Source organism: Rhincodon typus, chromosome 4 (assembly GCF_021869965.1).
Source record: "Rhincodon typus isolate 14 chromosome 4, sRhiTyp1.1, whole genome shotgun sequence".
Taxonomy (NCBI): Eukaryota; Metazoa; Chordata; class Chondrichthyes; order Orectolobiformes; family Rhincodontidae; genus Rhincodon; species Rhincodon typus.
Window position 1 is genome coordinate 88,767,825 of NC_063335.1, and position 17,789 is coordinate 88,785,613.

At 39.6% G+C, this 17,789-nt stretch overlaps 1 protein-coding gene across 1 annotated transcript in view; it reads right to left on the minus strand.

Annotated features, from left to right (window-relative positions):
* Positions 1 to 17,789, minus strand: part of LOC109927288 (microtubule-associated protein 4-like) — a 126,334-nt gene that overhangs the window by 51,655 nt on the left and 56,890 nt on the right. Inside the window, exons 5-6 of the mRNA XM_048596159.1 lie at positions 4,218 to 4,312; positions 3,229 to 3,435 (exon numbers count right to left, since the gene is read on the minus strand). Coding sequence (XP_048452116.1) covers positions 3,229 to 3,435; positions 4,218 to 4,312 — 302 coding nt within the window. The remainder of the gene's footprint in view (positions 1 to 3,228; positions 3,436 to 4,217; positions 4,313 to 17,789) is intronic.

The window sequence follows — 17,789 nt, forward strand, 5'->3', positions numbered from 1 at the left end:
TGGTGGCAAATCCTCAGTTAAGAAAAAAGCAAGGTGTGTCAGAAGCAGTCCATGGAAGATGCTATCATTAAAACAGATGTGCCAGAGACAGAGAAACAGAATGGAATCTAATTGCTAAAGGAAGCGGATGAGGAAGTGTAGATTAAGATAACTGCAGGAATTAGTGGGTTTATAATAGATATTGGTGGATGGCTTATCCACAGAAACAGAAACAGTGAAGTCAAGGAAGGGAAGGAAAGAGTCGGAGATGAAGAATGTGAAAGAGAGAGAAAAGGATAAAAACTGGAAGCAAAATTGATTAAATTTTCCAATTCTGAACAAGAGCAGAAAGTAGTATTGAGGTTGTCATTGATATACCAGAGAAAGAGTTGTGGGAAGGGACCTCAGTAGGGCAGGAAGAAATATTGCATATATTCCACAAAGAGATAGGCCTCGCCCTTTGCTTACAGAAAGTGAGATGACTTAAAAGAGAAATTATTCAAAGTGAAAACAACCATAGCTGGTCAAAGGAGAGTACAGGTAGATGGAGACTAATCAGGCCTCCTTTCAAGTGAGGAGCAGAGAACCTTCAGACCATCCTGAAGTGGTATTCACATGTAGAAGGCTGGCACTAGGAACTGGAAATTTATGTAAAGTTTCAAAAGAATCACAACTGTAATGGGAAGAGATTGGATGAGGGAAAAAGAGAAAGAGTCAAGATAGGTATAAGTAAATTCAGTGAGGCAGGAAAGCTGAAATCACAATTTTGTCAGGGCATTCCTGTTTGTGGATTTTGCGAAGAGGTACAAGTAGGCCTTGTGGGACTGGGAGATGTAAGGTGGGACTGGGAGATATAAGGTGAGAAGCTGTGGCAGAGTTTTTGTTCCCCTAGAAGCAATGATCAAGAAAATAGTCTTGTACACCTTAGAAATTTCTCTGTCTCTTTAATGCTACCAGCTCAGTCCATGATTATTATTATTATTCTGTATTCTTGTCACTTTTTGTAATTTGACAGCAAATTCCTTTTGTATGTCTTTCTCACTATTTGATGGCCTAAAGTATATACACAGAAACAGAACAGCTTCATTAATGTTTCGTAATTTTAATCAAATGGACTCCACCTTTGGCCCCTCAACAGGGACAGAATAGTTTATTTGATCTACCACCATAAAAGCCACCTACCAAACACCACTTTTTCTAAATTGACTCTTGGGATGTGCATGTCGCTAATTATGCCAGCATTTATTGTGCACCCCACTAACTGTCCAGGGCAAGGCGATCAGCTGTCTTCTTGAAATCACTCCAGTCCATGTGATGTAGCACATAGACAGTGCTGTTAGGAAGGCACCTCCAAGATTTTGACCCAGTGACAGTGATATGGTTCCAAGTCAGGATAGTGTGAGGCTTAGAATTGAACTCGGTGGTAGTGTTCACATGTATCTCGTGCTCTTGTCCTTCTAGGTGGTACAGATTACAAGTTTGGAAGGCACTGTACAAGAAATCTGGTGAGTTTTGTGGTGACTTTTGTGAATGGTCCACACTGCTGCCACTGTGCATCAGCGACGGAGAGAGTCAAGGTTTAAAATGTTTGATGGTATTCAATCAAGTGGGCTCTTGTGTCAAGCTGCATGCATCCAGGCAAGCACAGAATACTCCACCAAACGCTTGATTTATCCCTTTGTAGATGACAGGCAGGGTGTAAGGAGTTAGGAAGTGAGTTACATGCTGCAGATTTCCCATTCTGTAACTTATGTTTGTAACCACAGTATTTATTTGGGTGTTCTCATTCAGTTTCTGATCAATGGTAACCCCCAGGATGTTGATAGTGGAGGATTTAGCTATGGCAATGCCATTGAATGACAAGGAGTGAAGTTTGAACTGTGTTTTGATGAAGATAGTCATGGCTTGGCATCTGTGTGGTACAAATGTTACTTGCTACTTATCAATCTATGGCTAAATACTGTTGTTGGAGCATTTAGAGCATTACCCTGTGAAACTGCTGTAGTGGTGTTCTGGGATTGAATGATTGGCCTCCAACAACCGCAATCATGTTCCTTTCTGCTAGGTATTGCTCTAACCAGTGGCAAGACTTCCCGATTCCCAGTGGCTCTAGTTTTGTTAGAGATCCTTGATGTCCCATTCAGTAAAATGCTCACTTAATATCAAGGGAGCTATCCTCAAATCCCCTTGAGTTCAGTTCTTTTTTCTACATCTAGCACTGTAATAAGGCGAGTAACCAAATAGCTGGGTAGAAGCAAAACTAAACATCTCAGCAGTTTGTTCATTTGCAGTTGCCACTTGTTAACACTGCCAACAACCCCTTCCATTGAATAAAAGGAAAGTATTGCAAATGCTGGAGATCTTAAATAAAAATAAACTTCTGGAAAAACTCAGGTCTGGCAGCATCTGTACAGAGCTGAAACAGACTTAGATTTCAAATCCAATAGGACTCTTCTTCGAAGAAGACAATTCGTATTGGACTTGAAACACTAACTACTTCAATTCATTTTGTTGATAATTGAGAGTAGACTGAAGGGGCAGTCCTTGACCAAGTTTGATTTGTCCTGGTTTTTGTGGATATGACATACCTGGGTAATATTCCACATTGCCAGGTAGATGCCAATGTTAGAACTGCAATGGAACAGCTTGGCCAGGGGCGTGGCTAATTCTGGAGCACAAACCTTCAGTACTACTGCCAGAATCTTGGCAGAGTGCAGAGCTTTTACAGTATCCATTGACTTCAGGCATTTCTTGATATCAAGTGGAGATGGATCATTCACTTGGCACTCAACCTTTTATTTCATTATCTGTTCTCTAAGTATTCCATGATGGTATATAGTTTCACAGGTAACATTGCTTCAATAATATTCTAAATATCTATTGTGAGTTTCATACCTCTAGTAACCGATGGCAAGTTATTCAATTGCTGAGAAGGTCACCATCAAGGCTGACTCTGCCTTTTATTGATGCCATACAAGGCGTCAGAACCAACAGAAAGCAAAAGGAGAATGGCACGCTTAGATGATATCCCCAACTTCCATTTAAGAAGCATAAAGGAGATGCATTGCATTACTACTGCTGTGCAAACAGACATCAGTTCACTCAGCATAACGCAGCAACTGAACAAGTCAAATTGACCAAAAAAGAACTTTAAGGGAGAGGGCTAATTATATTAAAACCAAAGAGGAAAAGTAAAGTAAAATTAACACTCAACACATATCTTCCTCCCCACCTCCCACCAACCCTTACCTTTGGTTTCACATCTTTGGCGGTCGCAGAGGAAGGCCGCACCAGGCTAGAAGAAGCTCGCTTAGAAGTAGAAGCTGCTGTTGTAGCTGAAGTGGATGTAACAAGTTTTTTATTGGGGCTTGTAGCAGCTGCTGCAGGTCGCTTAAGGGAGGCTGGTGGCTGTGGCTTACTTTTGGTTGGTGAGATCTTTGCAGCCGGTGTGCCCGTCTTTTACATATTAGCAAAAGAAAATAAAACAAAAAAAACATCGACAATGCCAAAGAAGCATGGAATTAAAAAGCCAAATAAATAAAAACACAAAGTAAATGCCAAAGATAATTTTATGATCAATAAATTGTGTTTTTGAGAGGTTTAGCTATATGTAGGCCAAGGATTGGTTTAACTATCAAAAAATAGCATTTGTTTCCTTTCATGTGATAAGTAGGAGCCAGTCAAGTAAAGAGGGCAAGAAGGGGATAACAAACTGGGTGAGGAAGTAGCAACGGGAGGAAAGGGGTATGAGGGAAGCAGGGAAGACGCTTTACCAAGCATCTAAATCCTTTTACACATACGCCCTGGAGACTTGCACAAGTAAAGTACTACCTAACTCACACCGGTTTAATCTCATTGCATTGTTTCAGAAGCAAATGTAACAATATCCAGGCACGTGAACACCTGGATCAGGGCTCTGGCACATTCCGACAGGTACTACAGATTAACCATAGTGTATGGAAACAAGTTAGTTGCAACATACTCAGCATAGAGTGGGTCTACCACTTGGAAATAGAAGGTAGTGACAAACAACGGTGGACACCAGTTTAAAAAAAATTATGAAGGCGTATTTTGTAATTTTAAAGACAAAAATCAAAAAAAAAGCCAAAACAAATTTTCTGTCTCAAAAACACAGACTTTAACTGCAATATGACTAAACAAATTTAAAATGACATGCAGGTGCAAATCAAATACACAAAGCTTAAATAAAGAATTTTGTGACTTGAATGCATCTCTACCTTGCCCTTTGTATCTGTGCTCAACGGACGCTCTTTGGAAGTTACGGCACTTTCTGTTCCAACCATGCCTTCTGCTGATGGTTCTTCAGGTTTGGCTGTAAATATTTAAAAAAGAACTCAATACAATTAGTGAAAGTAAAAAGCCAAATACTTTAGTTCTTGCTAAGAATCTTTACTGCTGTATTTGGGAACATACATGAGAGACAATTTTAAATATCAGTGTAAGTGTACAGCGGTTGTAATGTGCCCTTTCAACAGGACGAACCGAACTTTCATTTTACATGAGGTCATGCCAAGTAGCAGCAGACAGAAGAATAAGCTCAGCATATAGGTGGAAACACCATAACTTTCAAGAGTGTATCCAAGTTGCACACAGCTCTAACCTGAAAATATTCCCATTTCTTCAGTCATTAAAATCCCCATCATTGCCTCCCTACCCTACACCACAATTCCCTTTCTGCCCTCCCTCCTCTGTGAAAGAAGATAGATTGCTCCTTTAAGACATTCAGGCCAATCCATTGACTGCATAATTAAAATTCTCAAAACCCCACTACTCACTAATTAATCAGATTAAGAATACTTTCATCAAATGGTCTGCAGTGGTTCATATTGACAGCTCACTAACTCCTTGAGTGCATTTGGGGCTGGGAAACAAATGCCAGATATTGCAGAGATGCCCAAATCCAAAGAATGAATAAAAAGACAGTCCCAGGCAGATAAAACATGCTTTCAATTAATTTTCTTTTGAGTTACAGGATATTCCCAATTTTAAAATGTGGTCTATTTAATTCCATCCATTAGCTCATGTGGCAAAGTCAGTATAGAGGTTAGATTCACAGTCGGTATAATTTCTTAGGTGCAAACATCAATGTTCATTTCACTTCATCATAGGGTCAGAAGTGATTTGTTCATTGACGATTGTAGAGCTCAGTTCCAATTAGAATTCTCCAGATGCTATCCATCGACAACAGATAATAAATTTAAATGAGGTTCATATGTAATTCACAAAAGAGACAATTGGAAAAGTAATTTGTAGACAATTGAAAACACATCAACAACTAAGTGGGCCTCTACTAGTTTGGTAACGGTGCTTTGCTACCAAACCCATCGTTAGAAGAGGTGACAAAAAGCTTGGTTAAACATGTAGGATTAAGGAGATCCTTAAAAAGGAAGAGAAGTGGAGAGGTTTAAGAAGGAAATTCCACATGACAGGACCAAGATGGCTGAAAACACAAGCTCCAATGGTGTAAAAGAAGTGCGGAATGTACACTCAGCCAAAATATGGAAAGGAAGAATTCTTGGAAGGTTTTAGGACTGGAGGAGGCAAGACAGATAGTTAGGTTTAAAGCTACATTAGGAATTTTAATACTAGGGTGAGAATTTTTAAGTCAAAGTTTTACTGGACCAGAAATCAATATGCACAGAAAGCACAAGGGGTTGAGTAATTGAAATTTAGTGCTAGATAAGATATGGGAAGCAGACTTTCGCACAACTCAAGCTTATGAATAGTGGATGATGAAAGGATATCTGGGAGAGCTGGAATAATTGATTCTGAAGGGAACAAGAGAATAGATGAGTGCTAATGTAAAATTCCTCTCTAATTTTCACACCTATGATTCATAACGACAAACAGTATGCATTACACTTAATTTTACATGGCCCAAATATATTTTAGTTAAAAAGCCTTGTCCACTGAGGTCTTGTATGACCCTCCCCCAAAATCTACTCAAACTGCATCATTTAAGTCTAACCATTAACAGTACCAACTAATCCAATATAATTAAAACCTTTCATAACATCACATACATAAGTTAGATTTTGAATATTCATTCAGAAAAGCTGCTGCACATCACAGGCAGAAAATCATACAGAAGAATGAAGATTAAAAGGCATTTTAATAAGTTTCCACCCAATAATGATATCAATTGATAAGAATGACTCAAAGGACATAATTTATCGTAGAAGATCTCTTAGAAACACTAATCCATGAATCAGAAAAATCTAGCATCTATGTTCAGTGGGTAATAGGGAAGGCAAATGGAATTTTGGCCTTTATTTCAAAGGGAACGGAGCATAAAAATAGGGAAGCTTCACTGTGACGATATAATGCACTAATCAGACCACAGCTGGAAGACTGAACAGTTTTGGTCCCTTATCTAAGGAAAGATATAATGGCATTGCAGGCAGTTCAGAAAAGGTTAACTATGCTTATACCAGGTCTGGATGGGCTACCTTACGGGGGGAGGTCAAATAGGTTTGTCCCGTATTCTTTGGAATTTAGGTGACCTAATTAAAACACACAAGATTTTTAGAGCACATGACAGGGTAGATGCAGAAAGTCTGATCCTAGACTCACCTGCAAGGGGAAACACAGAGCATTATCTCAGAATAAGGAGCTACACATCTAAGACAGATGAGAAGGAATTTCTTCTCTCAGATGGTAGCGAAAATATGGAATTCTTCACCAGAGGGCTGAAGTGGGTGAGTCATTAAGTATATTCAGGGCTGAGACAGACAGGTTTACGGTAATTCAGTAACAGAATGAGGGGTTACTGGGGAAAGGACAAGAAAATGGGTGTTGAAGATTATCCTATCAGATGTGATCTCACTGAATGGTGAAGCAGACTTAATGGGTTGAATGGCCTGCTTCTGCTCGTATGTCTAATGGTCTTTGTGATCTAATGAAGGGGCCTAATGTTCTTTTTGCACAGTTACAAAATATGACTGTAAACCCAGCTGTAAAGGTACCATCTGGAAAGGGAAAATTCTTGGGCCCATTCAGTTTCTTTGATCTCATTTCTCAGCTCCTCACCAGATTATTTTTCCATGGAAACCAGGATCACTCAGTCACATGCATTCTCCAACATGGGAGATCAGTGGATAGCTACCAGACAATTTAGCCAATTCTAACAACTCCATCTCACAAAGCTACGATCAGTTATAATGATCCTACTACTGCTGCAACTTCATAAAGCAAAGATCAAGAATCTGGAAGCTTGAATAATGGTACAGCTCAATAACAGGTTGCGCTAGCACCATGAATCAACTGGGATAACAACTTAGTCATTTTAAAAATATTGCCATCGTTCACAAATATTTTAAAATTTTACTTCTTGCTTTTTAGAATTTCTTCCCAACCAGAAGAATCTGTCTCATGCCTCAGCTGTATTAATTCTAGTCTAAGTGTCAGCTGATTCCCTATCTCTCTTATCCAGTAAAGATTAATTCTTTGAAGGAGAAAATAGAGAACGTACAGAATAGGGTTATTTGGCCAACTAGTTTGTGTTGGTGTTGATGTTTACATTTCTAATTTATACACAATGTTCTGCATTCCTTTGAATAGTTTTCTATATTAAAATAAATACATTTTTAAAAAATACTTTATTGGCTGAGAGCAGTTTGTGGTAGTCATGGAAAGCACTATATAAATGCAAGTCTTTTTTCTGTCTATTCACTCTAATCTTAAATGCTGACAGTTTCTGTCTCAGACAGATAACCATGAAAGCTAATGTCACGGACTTGCACCTCTCTGTGAAGGAGTTCCTCTTTTCTTTGTTCTAGGCCCTTCTATCCATCCAGTCCCATTTTATTATAATTTTAAATACTTTGATAATATTTCTCCATAATCTCTACTGTTTTGAAGAAGTGTATTTTTGAAATAATGTAGTTGCTGCTAGTTTTTTGGGTTGGCAATATATAGTTTTTCTCTCATGGCTCTAATGGTGGAGGTTGTTACTTGTTTACATCATATTCAGCGCAGCAAAAGTTAACCTCTCGTCTCAAAAGGAGTCCAAAACATTTGCCAGTGTCAGCAAATTTGATTCAGAGATTAAAAAAAAAGTTAGGTTGGAGCTGTAGCTGCATTGATCAATGTTTTCCCCTCATTTACCACTAATGGTGAAGAAAAATAGATTAAAATTAACCAGAGAGGAACACATTTAAAAAATACATTCAAAATCCTACATCAGGCTATGTCCCCTGAAACTATCATGGGAGTACCATTTGACATTAAAGAGAAAGTGACAGCATTTGGTATGCGTACGATTTGGTGCCTAGCAACGTGCTAGGAAGATTAGAAATATGGAAAAGAATTTTTTGCTGTATATGACATTAGGAATGAAAGGTTTTAACAAAGAAAATTTAGAGCTCCCTTCCCTCAGCAGCTAGTGTTAAGGAGGAGGGACAAAAGCAAATTCTTCAGGATTGTGAAGATTTTGAAAAGATAAATGGGAAAGGTTATTTTTGCTGACTGAATCATCATAAGAAGATGAGAAGATGAGAAGAAATGCTTCACTCAAGGATTATTACAACTTGGCATTGTCTTCGTAGCTGCTTGTGATAAACAAAGTGCAGCAATTTGACAGATGATGGGGTTGTGTTAAAGTCACTGGGCTAGCAATGCAGAATACAGAAGCGCAGATAAACACTCTGGTGTATTAGTTTGGACATAGGTTCCAATCCCACTGCAGCAGCTGATGGAATTTAAATTCAAGTAATAATTCTGAAATTGAAACTTAATCACAGTAATTGTGAGTATGATATGATAATTAATTGTTGCACGTGGCTTGCTGTTGCCTTTTAGGTAAGGAATTCTGCATGCAACTTCAGAGTCAAAACAACATGGTTGACACTTAACTACCCTTTGAAGTGGTATAGCTGTCACTCTGTTCAAGGGGCAATTACGGATGGGCAAGAAATGCTGAATTTTCTGGTAACACGCTCATCCTTTGAACAAATCTTTAAAAATTAAAACTGAGGAATAGGTAAGATATGAAGACCATGCAAAACAAAAAACGGAATCAGTGTTAATGTCTAAACAGTGCCAGTACTGACAATGAATCTTCTTCTGAAGTATAATTTATATGATTCTGTAGTGAAGGTGAAGGATTCACATTCCAGAAGCCAAGTCAAAAATTAAACGAAGTTTTACAAGTCAATTCTTGAGAATATGGATGTCACTGGCAAGATGAGAAGCTATTTCCCATTCCTAGTAGCCTCTAAATAGTGGTTTGATACAACTGAGTGACTTGCTAGATCATTTCACCAGGAAGTTGAATATGCACTACCATAATGTGGGAGTGAAACCAGAATGAGTAAGGATGACAATTTCCTTCCCGGCAAGACATTAGTAAATAAGGTGGATTCTATGGAAGCTGTGAAATGAATTAGCAAGAGAAGACCTCTGAGGAAGTGACTACAAGTAGATTCAAAACACACAAAGAAAAGTGCGCCTGGAGGAAACAGGGAGTTAGGATTACTATGTGCTTGAGTTTACAATGTAAAGTCTCAAATGATATTTTTCTGGCTCCTGCAAATCTTTACAAATTATATTTATAAATTATAATTCCAGGGAATTATCTTTGTAAAAATATAGATGCTTTCTTTGAAACCAGCACCTTTTCAGAAACTCCCTCCCTCTCTACAACTATTGAGGTTCTCTTCGAAATGCCTTTTTCTATTTATAAATATTGAGCCATACCCTAGAACCCCCGATTCTATGCGATTAATGATGCTCACTCAGAGGTGCCCTCCCTCAACTCAACCTGAGATTTTCAAAATACAGTTCACTGAGCCCACTAGATCCATTTGGGGTTGGCAGAATTAGGATTTCTAACCATCTGACAATGATCATATTAAACTTCTCTTCAAGAGCTCTAATCACATTCTGCATTAGACCGATTTGTTGATTACTGTTATATAATAGTAAAATATTTTCTGGAAAAATGAGCTTGTTTTCTTCCAGCAAATCACAATGTATTTCGTAAGAAAAATTCCAATATCATCCTGGGAGCTTCTGCATTTCTGCAGAGATTGAGAGAGTTGTTCACAGTGCATCAATATTTATTGAAAGAGCAAGGACCCCTGGAGGGATCAATATTTGTAGAGAGGGAGGTTATCTATGGGAGGTTTAATACTTGTTTAGAGAAATGGAGGTCTCCAAGTATCAGTACACACAAACGAGGTGAGCAGGGGGTTTCCAGAGCTAGCATCAAAATTTGCACAAAGAGAAATCTCTAGGAGAATGTCAACTGCTTGTAGCGGTTTCACCACACAAAGAAACTGGTAAAGTATTTCAATATTCGACGAGTCCAACCATTTAATGACACCAACAGTTTTTGCAATGGAAGCATTTTCTGCAATCGATCACTGTGAAATGCTTGGTTGAAAAATAGGTTTACTCGAATTTTTAAATCACTGTATTATCTCAATGAAACAAAGCCACCCCAGATCTCTGTTAAACAAAAAATCATTACTGCACTCTAACGGTTAAACCAGCTACCACAATGAGTCTACTGCATTGTTAATTTCATCAACATAACTGGCTGGGTAACACTGGTCCTTTCACAGATCAGTGTTATTCTACATAGTAAGTAACATTTCACACATCAATCACCAGTGCATAAGGACATTTCAGCTCTAATGAGGGGTTGGGTATTCAAAGCAAGCCCATTCAAGTGGATTAAAAATATGTTAGGAATTTGATAGTCATGTAGTCGTGAATTGTACAGTAATGCAGTGCTGTCCCCGATTTTTGGTATAAACCATGGTAATTTACATGGGAGACAGATGTTGATAAATTATACTCAACCTATTTATATTCAGTCTTCCAGAAACACTTTACTCAAAAGTGGCAGCTTCATTTTTAAGTTAAGGGGTAACACTATTCAAAAAGATGAACATGGGATTTTTGTTCTGCTTACTTCTTCCCTCCACCCCTGAAGATCCCTGTTATTCTGATCAATACCTCACATAAGGAGCTATACTATACAGGAGATAAGGGGTAGTAAGCAGACAGGAAACATCCCAACCTAATGCTATCTTCATCTGACTTCCTCTATCATTCAGAGAACACTTCATAGAACTAAAGGATAAGAATCTGGACCATTCTATTTTTAGTCCTTACCAAGGAGTACTGGGCCACTTCTAGCACTCCCAACTGCTGCCCCAATTGACGATTGGCTAGTTCAACACAGCAAGAGTAGTTGGGGCCATCTCGTCTGTATATTTCAGAACTGCTTCATTAATTATTTACTACAGCAGCGTACCTAAAGGAGCTAGTGACACATCATAAGATGATGGATCCTCAACTCCTCAGACTGAGGTATGATGATAGTCTTCTGCTCTGGAGGGCATATCACCTTACATCATGGAAACAAATTAGCATCAACATACCAATATGGAGTGATACTACCCCTTGGAAATTATGCTGCAGCTCATTTATCAGGTAAAGATAAATGGTAGTGCTTTGAGCTGGTGAACATGACATTAATTTTATTTTTATTCGTCTGTCCCTAGCTGCCCTTGAGAAGGTGGGAGTTAGCTGCCTTCTGAGCTGCTGCAGTTCACCTTCTGTAGATTGACCAACAAGGGACAAATGCACAAAATTAGAGTAGAACTAACTAAATATTACAGAGACTACAATGGGCATTAATACAATGCGCAAGGTTAAGATTCCTGTAAGCCCACTGTCTAAAGTTCAATCATTTTCTGGAATTTGATTCTAGATCTGCAACTTGTCCTAATACCTCCTTCAAATAACTTTATAGTCTCCACTTAAATGACTTCCAGGAGTCTCTACAATACAGTGATGATCACAGATAAACCAATCCTATCTAGATGCAGACAAAGGCACATGGATTTCAGCAGGAGCTGCTGGAACACAAAGATTAACCAAGGATGAAGCAACTAATTTACACTCCAGCTGATAATAGCTTAAGAAAACATTTTCACTATGTAAATTTTTTTTTGTAAAATCAGACTCCTACTACATAAAATTCTGGTATATCACCCTATACTATCTCCAACACCAACTTCTCAGCTCCTCTTTCTCACCTTGTGCAGATGCCAGCTCACAGTTGGTGGCCGTGATAGGGTCACATGATTTTGTGGAGTTTGGCTCCTTGCCCTTCTGATCTGCAGTTTTACTTTGCTCTGCATACTTCCCTCCTCCTGTCATCGAGGCTTGAACTGGGCTGCAGGGAGTTTTGGGCGCCGAGGGATGCAGTTGCGTTGAAGAAGAGCTAGCATTACTTTTCCTAAACCCTGCTTCGTGTTTAAAACTCAGCTGTGCCAGTCCCTGAGGCTTCTCTGCTGCTTGCTCAAGCTCATAACGTGTCATTTCAATATTTTGAGGTAATCCACTGCTCTTGCAGATGGTCTCAATGAAAGTGGAATTTAGCGACACAGGGTCATGTGGCTTTTCTTGCAGGTGGGAGAATGGAGATGTCTGTACATTATTGACCTCAATTGTTTCTTTTCTCAAAGAAAGGACTGGGCCGGAGGCCCCTGCGAACTCATTTCTCTGAAGGTCAGTGCAGACAACGGTTTGCTCATTTTTGCCATGAAGCATTTCTTCTGGAATCTTAGTGCTGATCTCAGGAATTTTTTCCAGCTTGACATGGTTAAATGCAGTATTCACACTGCTTTTCATGTCTGAAGTATCAGTGGGTGCATTGTTGCTCTCTTTGTTGTGTCCTTCATCAGTGAGCTGCAGTTCTGCAGCAGTTTGATCAGCGCTGAAGCTGTTTACCGGGATTTGCTCTTCTGCTACGGTCATCGATCGTTTAATCTGTGACATTGGGCATTTCCTATTACTAGCAGCTGCGACATGTTTGCCAGAAGAGTTTGTTGACTGACTCAATGAATCACCTGGTGAGGGCTCTGGATATTTTTCACTGATGCTGAAGCTTGATGGAACAGACAAGTGTGAGCACTCTGACATGGCACGCCGCATCATTCTTCTCTGGTTGGCAGTCCTGCTGGTAACACTATCAGTAACCAAATCAATCTTCACATCTTCGTCATCTGCCAGGATACCAATATCAGAAGGATCTTGCTCATAATCCACGATGGTCGGAGTATCAGACTTCTGTATAGTCAGGGTATATGAGGGGATGGAATTTGAATGGAGGTCTGTTTCACACAAAGTGGACTTGTCATTGTCCTTAAACTCTACCATTTGCTTGCAGTCCGAGTCCACTTTATTATCTGGCATAAAATTTGGGTTCCATACGCTAATCTTGTCATTCTTTATATTTTGGGCAGGATTACCAAATACAGATGGATTTGGCAATTTGGGATTAGCAGAGCAGCTCATCAGCTCCCCATTTTTGTCAGTTTTCTTCTTTGTCAGATCGTCCTTACCGGTCTCATAATCCCCAATATTTGCCTGCCTACCCGCAGCAGGTTTACTCCATTCATCGGTGACTGGATTCATTTCCTCTACGTGTTGGCCAGAAACAGCGAGATTAGCAGGAGAAGTGGACAACCTCTTGCAGAATTCCTTAGACTGTGCCACACGGGCTGCGTTCTTCTGATCCTTTCCCTCTTCTGGTGTGGCAACGAAACCCAGTTTGTCCTCGTCAGTGAGAGCAACGTGCTTAATCAGACCGTCTTTAGTGAGACGTGATGCTGCTGAGCTCAACTCAACTTTCAGCTCATTTTCACGCTGCTCTCCTGCTCTGTGCCATTCCCACTCAGACCGGCTCCAGTCATTTTGAGGTTGCATGCACGGACCTTTCTCAGTGAAACAATCGACAGGCTTAGCTTTGCAGAGCTCATTGTAGTCAGTGAGAGAAGCAGGTGGCTGGTTACTGACAGACATCTCAGCAGGCTCTCTTTCTTTCTCTTCTCACAGCACAAGCAGTGCAGTCTGTATAGTTGCCTGACTGGTTAAGTACAAGAAGCTATGACGTCACAACATCAAACCTACATCCCCCGCCTCCACCACTGTATTCCTCCGACAAACTATTTTTCTCAGTTTCAACGTACTGTATTCTTCCACCAAATAAATTCAGTTGCTGCATTTTATCTCCCTTTCTTCATCTCTTCACTGCATTTCCACACACCCCCCAACCACCAGCCCTCCAGCAAAAACAAAATTATTATCCCTGGTTTCAGTCGCTGAAATCCCTTAACCCCAAATGCCCCAGGAACTCATTATTATAAAAGGCAGAGACATGCACATTTAAACTGCTATTGTGTGCAACAAATCAGATACAGGGAGAAATCATTAATTGCCAGCTCTTTTATTGTCAAGATGATGAGATGGTCAATACAGTGACAGAGCCAGCTGGCCTGCAATTAACCCTCTGAATGCTGAACCGTAATGCACCACCACCTCACTTAATCATTGCACAATATCCAATACTAGCTATTATTCGGTAGTACCTTATTATTTAACACACTAATACCTTCAGCTGGAGCACTCGTCATGTGACCCTCTCATGACATGCATTTTTACCCTTTCCTCACTGTTGCAGAGCTCTCCTCTCTCCCCATATCAGCACCTGTGTGGCAGCTGAATACAGAGGATTTGCTATCTCCACGTAATTTAAAACAATAGAGCTGATCTCCAATACTGCAAAACTAAAGAATTACATAAATTTTAATAGCAGTGAACAAACATTCTTGCACAGAATGTTTCTCTGCAATGTATGCTGAAGTGGCATCTGTCTTCTTCCTCTCCATTACTGTGAAATCACAATATCTCAAAGTTAGAGGAATTGAAATTCCAATTGTGTCAAAATCTTCAGCCAGTTTCAGGCATTGAACAATGCCTATGGTAAGCCAAATTTCCACGCAGGGTACTCCAGATCAGCTGAACTGTGATACCATATCATAAGACTAGATTAGCTGCCTTGGTAAACCATTTGCAATTACTTAGTGCGAATACACTGTGCCTAAAGGGGAAAGGCTCCTCTTGATCATATTTCAAGTTTTTAAACATAAGGCAGAAATTGTCAAAGCATTTCCCAACCAGACTCTGACACTATAAATTCCCCATCACATTATCTGCAAACAGCTGCCAGGTCACCACTTGAACAGGTTACAAGTTTAAAAGACAGTGGTGACCTGACAATTATCAATGGAGAAAATGAATGGGGTATATATAATATCAAAGTATTGTCGGGAAGCGCTCCGAATCTTAATGCGCTTTGTTAAAAACTTGAATCCCACCAAAACTTAAAAAGACTCTGAACATTGCCGTGCAAAGCTGTAATTCCCATTCACTTTCTCTGCTGTCAATTGTGAGGTCTTGACACCACCTCGCATATCATGAAGATCTGTTAAATTAAAATTTCAAGGGGATTCCTGTGTGACTTGACTTATTCAAACATTACTGCCATTGATGCTATAAAATAACTTAGTCAAGCTGCGTGCACTGAAATAGTTCTGGCTGCTGTGAAACAAGGATGACACCCAAAGCCTATAGCTAATACAGGGAAGCAATAAGATCCCAGAAAGGGGCATTGGAAAGATATGTCTAAGCAAGCAGGTTCAGGTGGCTGTCTGGACTATACATAACTTAATTAAAGAAAACGCTACATGCAGCAAGTGTTAGGAACCTGGGTGTGGGATGGAGGCAGATGCAGTCATGGCTTTCAAAAGAGGATTGGGCAACAGATTAAAAAAAGCACAATTACAAGTAAAGTGCGGAGGTATGGGATTAGTTTAGTTGCTCTTGCAGAGAGTCAGTGCAAATATGAAAATGCCCTCCTTCTGTACAATTCTGTAATTCCGGGATAAAGAATTCAATGATAAAGGATGCAAACCTGAAATGATATTTATGAACATAGCAGGGTATTGAGCCAGAGATTCAAGGTCATTCAGAAAGAAATGAGTTATATTTTTAAAAAATACACCTTTGAAAATTCAGAATAACTCAGAACTCTTTACAACCAATTAAGTACTTTTAAAGTGTAGTTATTGGTGCAGTGTAGGAAACACAGCAGCCATCTGCATGCAGGAATCTCCCATCTGGCAAAAAGTAATGAAAGAATGACCAGATCAATGGTTTTAGGTTTTGGTGGAGAGGTTAGTTTTGGTCAGAAAACCAGAAAATTTGTTCTTCAAATAATGCCATCATTCTTTTGCATCCACCCAAGACAGTAGACATGGCCACAGCTTAAGAACTAATCCCAAAGGTGACACCTACAAAAGTACAGTACTCCCTCAGTACTGCACAGCAGCATCAGCCTGGTATATGTGCAAGTTGCAAGGAGCATTAGGCTATACAGCTGGGCATAGCCCTGAGCACCAGAAAACTAGGGAAGAACAAGGAACGTAAAGAGACATTATTCTATGCGCATGATCTATAGGCAGAGGAAATTGCAACTGACTAGTGAGATAACAAACATCTGTGACTCAGTGTGAGTCTCTACAGCATTTCAAAGATGGCTGAACTCAGTTGACATATGCTCTTTTCAACAAGATGGAAAATGCATCAGATTCACAACTGATGGGGTATCACTAAGACAGAGGTCACTGGATTTGATACATGCCCTCCTTGGATAGTACCTTTAATACCTTCTTGCAAGTCCCATAACATTCTATATGGACCAGCTGTGCAGCTCCTTCAGGAGCCAGTACAGACACAATGGGCTGAATGACCTCCTCCTGTATTGTAGAATTCTATGGTTCTAAGCGTCTCAATCATTGTGGTGGTCTGATGTATTCCCCATAACATTGCCCTCGAGAGGGGTGGGGACCTTGAGGACAATGAGATCTGAAATGGAATAGCTTACAGCTGAAGGTGCAAGAGCAGGAGTTAAGAAGAGGAATTGAGGTAGACAGAGATGACACTGAACAGAAAGGGGCTCCTGCTGCATGACAAGATGGTTTCCTTCTGCCATCCTTCAGGAAGAGGCTTTTCCTCCTTTGGCTCTCATGACTTTTTTCCAGCAGTGTTGCAGTAGATTTGGAATGAACTGCTTTTCTTTAAAAAGCACTGGACTTAAAGAGGCTGTAAGGGTGGTATTTTGGAGGCATTATTAAATAGGCCAAAGGACTGTTTTCTCTGAATGCATCTTATCACAATAGTTTCACAAGTTGCATACAAGTGTGAGACTTTCATGAGTTGCTGCTGTGTCTTCTTGGAAATAGAGACTTGACTTCAAAATGTTAGGACATAGAAGAATCATTTATTTCCTTAGGGTCCCCTATAGGCCTTCTGGGAATGCTACAAATGGAGAGTTGCAAAGACTGGGAGAGGGCAGAGATGTGGGGGGAGGGGCTGGACGAAAGGGGAAATCAGAATCAGGAGAGACAAAGGTCAGAGAGAATGGTGACAAAGTCAAAAGGGAAGCAAAAGAGGAGGTACAAGAAGAAGAATAGAAATAGGTAACAGGAAAGTTAAGAATGCAGCAAATGACAAAAGATGAAAAAAGAACAAATGAGAGAATGGAAAAGGGCAACAATGTGAACGAGAAATTAAAAGGACAATCATATGTTATAAAACAAAATTTTACTCATCAGTTAAATTGTGACACTGGAGACTTCAAAAAAAGGATCTCCTAAAAGAGCAAATGCAACAATCTGCCAGGTTCGGAAGTAGCAAAGAATCAATTAAGAATTAAAGCATCTCATCATTCTGGTAACGTATTTATTTCAAAAAAGAAAAGTGTGACCCAAATACATAAAATGAAAGTGATTTAGGCAGTGGTCCAAATCTCTGTTTAGATCTGTGCCTATGTTTCTTGTAACATGATGCTTTAAATCACTGCAAGTAGTTTTTCTTTACTGTGATTGATTAGGACTATTTTAGTGCAAAGCTATAAATTAATATCTTCT